The sequence below is a fragment of the Trifolium pratense genome, linkage group LG5 (genome assembly GCF_020283565.1).
Source record: "Trifolium pratense cultivar HEN17-A07 linkage group LG5, ARS_RC_1.1, whole genome shotgun sequence".
In the NCBI taxonomy this organism is placed as follows: domain Eukaryota; kingdom Viridiplantae; phylum Streptophyta; class Magnoliopsida; order Fabales; family Fabaceae; genus Trifolium; species Trifolium pratense.
This window is the reverse complement of record NC_060063.1, coordinates 4,786,755-4,795,338: the sequence shown is the minus strand read 5'-3', so window position 1 is coordinate 4,795,338 and position 8,584 is coordinate 4,786,755. Positions and strand designations below refer to the sequence as shown.

Genomic DNA, 8,584 nt, shown 5'->3' with positions numbered 1-8,584 from the left:
GTAATGTTAGCGAATTTCAGTTTACCATCTTACTAAGCATGTCACGTCATCATTTATGCGGAATCTTAAGCCAGCATATTCAATGAGGGGTTAAAAGGACAAAATCTTGACATTACAGGGGGCAATCGGAAATAAATATATTACATAAACATAAACCGAAATTCGGTAACCATTGTCAGGGTAAACACTATTTTACCCAAATTTGGCAAATCAGAACCATTAATGTTTATGAAAGTTTTAACAATAGAGCAAATAAAAATGTCACTTCAATGAAAGCTAAGCAATGAAAATGGATTGTGCAGCATATTAGAATAAAAAATAATGTAAAACACTGTTAACTCTAGTAACTATACTTAAATTCAAATGAAAGTTTACATCCTGCAGATATCCTTGGACAATTCTTCTATATTCTGACCTTTTTTCAAAAGCATTTCATTTGAGAAGCCCAGTAGCAACGCCGATTTCCATGTCTTGTAAAAGCCTCGCATTTTATAAGTTGCAAATTGAAGATCATTTGGCGAGTCTTCAAATAGTCTTCATAAGCCGGTCTTATTCCTGTCAAAAAGGACGAATTTATGTTGACATCAGTACGTCAGGGACTAACTTAAAACTTTTTAAATACAGAGAACCAGCTAAAAACTTAAAATAAACGTAAGAGATCGTATATGTAATTAAGTCAAATAAAAAACAAAACAACATACTACTCAACAAATCTTTATAATAAATAGAATTTGAAGGTTGGGACAATGGAAGAGCATTCTACTACACCATCTCAATAATGAAATGAGACAATAATTCATATGAATTAACACACCATGAAGCACAAACAGACACCGTACACGACAAGGACATTGACATGTCAACACTGATTCAATGTAATTATACATGTCGGTGTCCGACACCAGGCTTCTAGTATATAAACACTTAGTCAGGTCACCTCTCAACCGATGTGGGACTTCTTAACACACCCCCTCGCGTCCAGCATTATTGGGCTTGGTACGCGAATATAAATGGTAGGTGGCCCGATATCGGGTGACCCAACGGATCTTGAAGAGGCTCTGATACCATCTTAGAAATGAGTATTGGGCCTAATTCATCCTTACAAAACCGGCTTGTAAGGTGAGGATTGCCTCTAGTATATAAACACTTAGTCAGGCCACCTCTCAACCGATGTGGGACTTCTTAACACGAGGACACACCTAATTCAAAGAGTGTCTGTGCTTCATATAGTTAACACATGCAGTATCTCTTTCAATAATTTGCAGTACGCAGTAAGCTTAGTATCCACTTGCAATAATTTTTACAAGACCAATCCTATATATATATATATATATATATATATATATATATATATGGTTGCACATTAGAGTAGAAATTAATGAAAAAAGCTAATAATTCTAGAAATGATATACAGTATACTTACATTCAAATGAAAGATTACATCCTGAAAATATCCTTTGATAGGAGGACAATTCTTCTATAATCAGACTTCTTTCCAAAAGCATTTCATTAGTAGCAAAGCCGATTTTCATGTCTTGTAAAAGACTCCCATTCTGTAAAATATATTTGGCAAGACAAAGATCATTCGACGAGCCTTGAAAGTGTAAAATAGTACATGATCTGAGGTGCGACGACACACATTCAAGACACAAAGTTGGGCATTTCCATTCATTGAATGAGTCGGTCTTTGTCCACTGTTAAAGGGATTGAAAATAACATTTGTCAAAATATATGTAAAAAAAATATAAACAAACAAAACATATATACTAAGATCAACAAACCTTTTTAATAAAAAGAATTTGAAGCTTGGGACAATGTCGAAGCAGTTCTACTACACCATCCCAACAACGAAATGAGCTATAAGACACTCGATGATAAAACACTAGCTCGATATGAATCAAGTTTGAAAACATTGGAATGGCATTGAAAGAAGTCTCATGTCGTGTTTTGGTTATGCGTAAAAACTGGACATTACGAATACAATTAAACAACACATCCATTGAACTAATACACGCTGTAACCAACTTAGACAAGATCAACGATCTCAACTCTTCTTGTGGTACATTGTTTACATCAAGATCCATCTCACTTTGTATAAGAATGTCTGTAGCATGTAAATCAAGAAGAATAGGACAAGCAGAAATAAAATTAATGTAATCATTCCGATTTTTAAATTCAACATGTTTCAAATGTAGGGTTTCGAGCGATGGAAGATAAACACATGAAGTACCATTTTCAATTTCTAACCATTCAAGTTTGAGAACAACAAGGGTTGGAGAGATGAAAATATTGGGCTTCAAGATGTTTTGATGCAAAATGAGACGAAACTCCTCAACACGACGCTGTTTGGCAGCTTCTAACCATGGCCTTAAGATGCGACTAATTTGGCCGCGGTCTCCAAAGGCTCCATAAATTTTGAGGCAAAATGTTTTGAAGAGAGCATGAGATTATTGACAAAACAACAAAATTTACCGAAGGCATTATAGTTGTAGAAGTCGTTATAATTAAAGTCAAGAACGAGAAGTGAATAGTAGAGTTGGGTCCAACGCTTGGAAAGAACGGTTGTAGTGAAAGCGAGTTTGGTTGGTAGAAAAGAGAGTATATGACATATAATATCTCATTTGGTAAATCGCTGATTCTATCATCAAGAATCATTGTTCAATTCGTTGTCATATGCCTAACCATAAGAGGGAGTGAGTTAGTAAGTGCATATTACTAAGTAATTTTTAGAATAGTTGTGTTAAAATAACAAGTTCAAAAGTAAAAAGATACCAAAAAAAAACTTAGAAATTAATAATATATGAATATGATATGATGTTTGATCACGGAGTTGAATCAATTGTGACTACCTATTTGACACCATTACAACTACAATACCTTTCTATATTGGTCATACTTAAGATTTATAGAGCACAATTGTATTTAAATACTAGAGCGACTTGTCCATTTATTAGTTTATCACGACAATTTGTGCAACGACATCAAGATTTTTATATTTCTTCTAGACTTAACCATATGATTCTTTACAATATCATTGATCGTAAGTAAATCTGTCACGAATATCGAGGTCTAACTCATCTTTACAAAACCGGCTTTTAAGGTGAGGATTGCCTCCTCTTTATAAACTCTTCTCAAGAGTCCTATCTATCCGATGTGGGACTAAATCCCACCGAGTGTTGGCCGCTAACACACCCCCTCACGCTTCAGCCCGGCCCAATGGGCCTGAAGCGTGAACGATGTCGGAAGCCCGACGATAGACCCGATAGGCTCTGATACCATGTAACGAATATCGAGGCCTAACTCATCTTTAAAAAACCGGCTTTTAAGGTGAGGATTGCCTCATCTTTATAAACTCTTCTCAAAAGTCCTATCTATCCGATGTGGGACTAAATTCCACCGAGTGTTGGCCGCTAACAAAATCATGACTAAGAACGCAAATCAAACCTTAGCTACAAGAGTATTTAAAATTTACTCGTGAATATGTAATAGATGTAGAATCAAGTTTGCAATTGTGATCTCGGCAACAAAAAAAATAATTGGCGCAACTGCAACAGTTTCAACCGTATTTGACCACTATTTTTTGCAATATTAAGGATAATGAATTTGACTACTACCACAATTTAAAATCATGCCTATAGAAGAGTGTGGAAAATTTTCTCATAGCTAGCCTCAGCTGCAAAGAAGTAATCAATTGACAATGTTTTCCATCATTCTCATAGCAAGTTACTCAATTGCAAACATCAGTATATATATAATTGAATGACAAAAATAGATGAGATAGCAACATAAGTCGCGATTCTGATTTACTAAATATTAAACAGATTTGCTCATAAACTCGATACATTTTGATAGACCTTCCGCTCACACTAAACTGTAACTTACATTCAAATCTAAAGTTACCTGTCGATAGGCCATACGTAAATTTCATTACAAATATCGATAAGTTGGTAGTTCAGCCTAACCATATTCCTCAAATATAAGTATGCATTAAGAAAACAAAATAAAAATCATATTCTTCATCATGAGACTAAGCTCTCTGTTGTTATTGAATTATAAACTCTATCAGTAGCCTTCTTTGCCTAAATAAGAAAAAATAAAATCATGTAAGAACCCAATGATGCGTCACATAACTTAATTAAAGAAAGAAAACAAGAAGAAAAACGAAGAATTTCACCTCTTTATCCCAATCAGTGCGAATTGTAACGATTGTTAGACAAAAAACTTGAACAACGAGTGCACATATGATCCCCAACCACAGCCCCTACATTAAGTATATATGTATTAGCATATTGAACCAAATCATATGATCGCGATTTTCGCAAAAGAATGGACCATTTTTAAATTACCTTCCCACCAATATGCACTACAAACGCTAATACAACGCCCGATGGAATCCCGACTATATAGTATGATCCCAGATTGATATACGCGCCGATTTTTTGCCAACCAACTCCTCTAGCAGTGCCTGAATCATAGTGAAGAAATATATCATCTGTATCGTTAGAACAGAAACCCGATTTAAAAGTAAAAGATACGAAAATAATGCAAACAGAGAACAAATTAACAATGAAAACTGACTGCAGTGCGGTTGCAATAACTTTCCATTGTTCACGTTTATAGTCTAATTCACGTTATCCCTCGATCGCACCTTTCTATTAATCAAGCTTAAGACTATTTTTTGCTCGAGCGACTTACTCGCTTATCAGAAATTATGAGCTATACCCAACATGTTCTTGCAAAATTATTCTTTTATCTTGTTTTGACCGTATTTTTTTAATAATATATAAATGTAAATATTAGCATATAAGGTCTTGTTTGATTTGTTTCGATGAGTATTTTCAAAATATCAAGTTTTTACTATTTGTACTAATCGACAATTAAAGATATATTAGTATCACGATTGTGCATTGGCGTACGTACAGTGGTCAACTCAGTCATTTATTTTGGGATAGATGGAGTACTTCAAATTATTTGCTCACTAATTACTTAACTTTTTTTTAAAATCAAACTAACGACTTAACTTTTAGAATCCAAAACTAGCATAATCTTTTGTATGATATGTCTCTATCAGTGTTTTTGACTCAACCATTACAAAGAAAATAAATAAAAAGTTATTGGGAATAGGAGAAACCTGAAAGAACACATTGCATTCCATCCAGCAAGTTGGATACTGCAAGAATTGGCAACATAGTTGCTACATATTTTACAACTTCTTCTTCATTGCTATAAGCATAGCCGCATATATTTCGAAGTAGTATCATCGCCGCTCCAACTAAGATGCTCTCAATAAGGGCAATCACTACAACGACGTAAACTGCCAAACGTGCAGCCCGTGGATGACCAGCCCCGAGTTCATTCGAAACACGAATGCTGCAAGAATCACTCAATCATTGATGAAACTATACACACAAACTAACAACAGAATTTTTTTAATCTCCTGACATGAACGAGAACAAAGCTTTCGAGAGATTCTGCTTAAGCAAAATCATACGGCTAACCTTATAGCTCCACTAAGTCCAAAGGGGATCATCCAAACAGTTCCTGCTGTAGTCAAACTGACAAAACCAAGTCACCAACAAAAAGTTAATAAAAATCATAATCATTGTAATGTAAATAGATAATATCGAAGAGGATCTCGAATATGAAACTAACTAACCATATAGAAAGCACCGACGTTTCCAACTTTGGATTTGGAAGAAGACCGGAAAGGAGAACCATTAACTCAAACGACCACATTTCCAAGCTGCTCGATAACAAAACAAAAATGGAAACAACATTAGAATCTCTAAAAATAAATGAAAATGTAAAAATGCTGAGAACCATTAAATAAAAGTTCTATTATAATATGTTGTACATGTTATGTAGTATATTACAATTATTTCCAAGTTTAGGGCTATTTTAGAAAATTGTAGAATCACACACGCATGCAATCACGCGCATACATATACATACACATACTAATGGTGCTCCCGAAAAATTGACCTTGTGTGGGTGCCTCCTACACACCCTCAGGGCCACCGGTACCACGGTGTATAATTCTACATAGATAATTATTTTAAGAACCTTCGCGATAGGTTTTCTAGGAAGGAAGCAAATGTGGTTGTCGCTAACAGGCTAGGCTAGCCACATATATATAACGCTCAGTTCTATCATTATATTCCTACATGTATTGAACATTGTATTATCGATGAAATGAAGCAAGTATCGAAGGTGATTACCAAACCATTACAGCTGAAGGAATGGCAAGCTTCAGGAAAATTGGTATGTTGTTCGGTGCAAGTGCTTCGTCGGAAAAGCCATTCCATGTTTTTTTACATGAAGGAGAAAACATGACATAGAGTGATAATATGGTAACATTGACCCAATAGGATATAGAATTTGCTATGGCAGCTCCTCTGCTCTCTAATCCAGACTTGTATACCATAATCCAACATAAAGGAAGATGAAGTAAAGTTGTAACCGCGGAGCTAAACATCATTGGAAATACAATATTTTGAGTTTGTAAGAATCTATTTAGGCATTGCAGAAGACCATAAGCGAAAAGGGACGGAACCATTAACGTAGCATAGTTCCCTGCCTCTGTAGAAATTTCAGGATCTTGGCCAAGGAAAATGAGAATTGATCTTGTGTTCGCCCAAATAATAGCGAGGGGGATCGCGACGATCATGAGAATGAACATGGCTCTTTGCATGTGAATGCCCAACATGCGGTACTGCTTTGCGCCGTACGATTGTCCACATAATGTGTCGAGGGCACTCGCCATTCCTCCCTATTAAACAAAAAACAAATCAATTTTTTTTAACAAAGTGACTAACGGCTCAATCTCAATGGTGGCCTTAAGGGTGTGTAGGAGGCACCCACACAAGGTCAATTTTTCGGGAGCACCAAAATTTTGGATCAGGATTACCTACAGTAAAGATTTAACGCAGTTACAGCAGAAAATCCTATTCGCAAAATTTTAACTTTAGTATGTTTATCTATGCGCACGTGATTGCGTGCGTGATTCTACAATTTTCTAGAATAATCCTAAACTTGGAAAAGAGTATAATACTACATAACATGTCCTACAACATATTATAATAGAACTTTATTTAATGTGTGGGTGCCTCCTACATGATAGCAAGATCTGCTACTTACAATACTCTATAGAGTATTAAACTTGAGTATCCTATTTATTTATTATCTTACGGCGGATGTTCTATGGATACAAATTTTTTAATACACCAAACTCTTATTTTTTTGATTCCGGGTCACTTGAGTAAAAATAAATTAAATTACATACAAAACCTGTTCATAAATTGAAGCTTGAATAATGATGTCTCAATTATGAACAAGTTTAGTCTTAACGGTAATGGGAAAAGGGAGCAAATAAAATTTTTATAGCTTGAGACAAAGTGAATATTTGAAGATTTCATTGTAGTTTAAAACCATGGCGGAAAGTTTTGTCCATCAAACTCAATTATTTCCTTGAAACAATTTATATAATCATCATCAATCACTCTCAAACACCTCTTTCTATTGAGTATTCGAACAATGATTCATCGCAAATAAGTTCTTCTCGATCTCTTACGCTAGACTCAAACCAACCTTTAACCGTACTCCACATAAAAAAAAAAAATTATTTATCATACGTGGCTATTACCATTATCGATCACTCATACACTGTTCGTGGACACCTCTTTCTACCAGATAATCAAAGGACGATTGATCACAAAAAATACATTTCGGTCTAGACTCAACATCTCACTGACATCACACAGACTCACAATAATATTAGTTATACTAATATTACAAGAAATTTGACTTATAGTTACGACAAAAAATTTCACTAAATCACTGACGTGTACCGACGGCCAATGTGGCCGTGCATTATTCTGGCCGACTCCCAAAGCAAAAAATTAATAAGTTATACTGTCAAAAAATTTATTTATCATAAGTGCTATTACCACTCTCTCAAACACTATTCGAGGACACCTCTTTCTACCCGATATTCAAAAAATGATTTGTCACAAATAAATACATTTCAGTCCATAGATGTCAAAATCGCGTTTTAACTCAAAATCATCCAATTTTATGTTCCTAGGTATGAAAAATGTATTAAATCGGATGTAAACTCTTTTTATGCTAAACTCGAAAGAGAAAAAAAAAACAATTTTACACCGAGTTAACCTGGTCAAACTTAATAACCAATTAACAATAATGATCAACAGAACAAGTTTAAGAAAAACTAACCAATAAATTGAAACCAGTAACCGAAGCAAAAGAAGTAGCCATGGAAGCACCAGAGAGAGGCAACTCACCAAGATGACCAACAAACATAACTGAAATAAGATTAATACCAAAATTTAAAAGAGTAACTGAAATTAATGGACCTGATAACCATAACTGTTTCTTAACTTCTTCAACTAATTTTCTTCTTTCTTCTTCTTTGTTGTTCTGTTTTGTTTCTTCAATAATCAATGGAGAATTAAGAGACATGTTTTGATATTGATTTTTTTTTTTTTTTTGGTTCTTTCTCTCCTATATTAGTTTCATAGAGAGGAGGGAGAATGTGAATCGTGTGTTGCTATCAAAACAAATGAAA

General features: G+C 34.6%; 1 protein-coding gene across 1 annotated transcript; it reads right to left on the bottom strand.

Moving 5' to 3' along the window:
- Positions 1-3,796: 3,796 nt before the first annotated feature.
- On the bottom strand, positions 3,797-8,584 carry LOC123887406 (protein DETOXIFICATION 16-like). The gene is made up of 8 exons (XM_045936727.1): positions 8,233-8,584; positions 6,219-6,769; positions 5,657-5,743; positions 5,499-5,555; positions 5,132-5,370; positions 4,347-4,465; positions 4,175-4,261; positions 3,797-4,079 (listed from the first exon to the last, which is right to left on the bottom strand). The coding sequence occupies exons 1-8, from the start codon at positions 8,476-8,478 to the stop codon at positions 4,020-4,022; spliced, it is 1,446 nt and encodes a 481-aa protein (XP_045792683.1). The 5' UTR covers positions 8,479-8,584; the 3' UTR covers positions 3,797-4,019.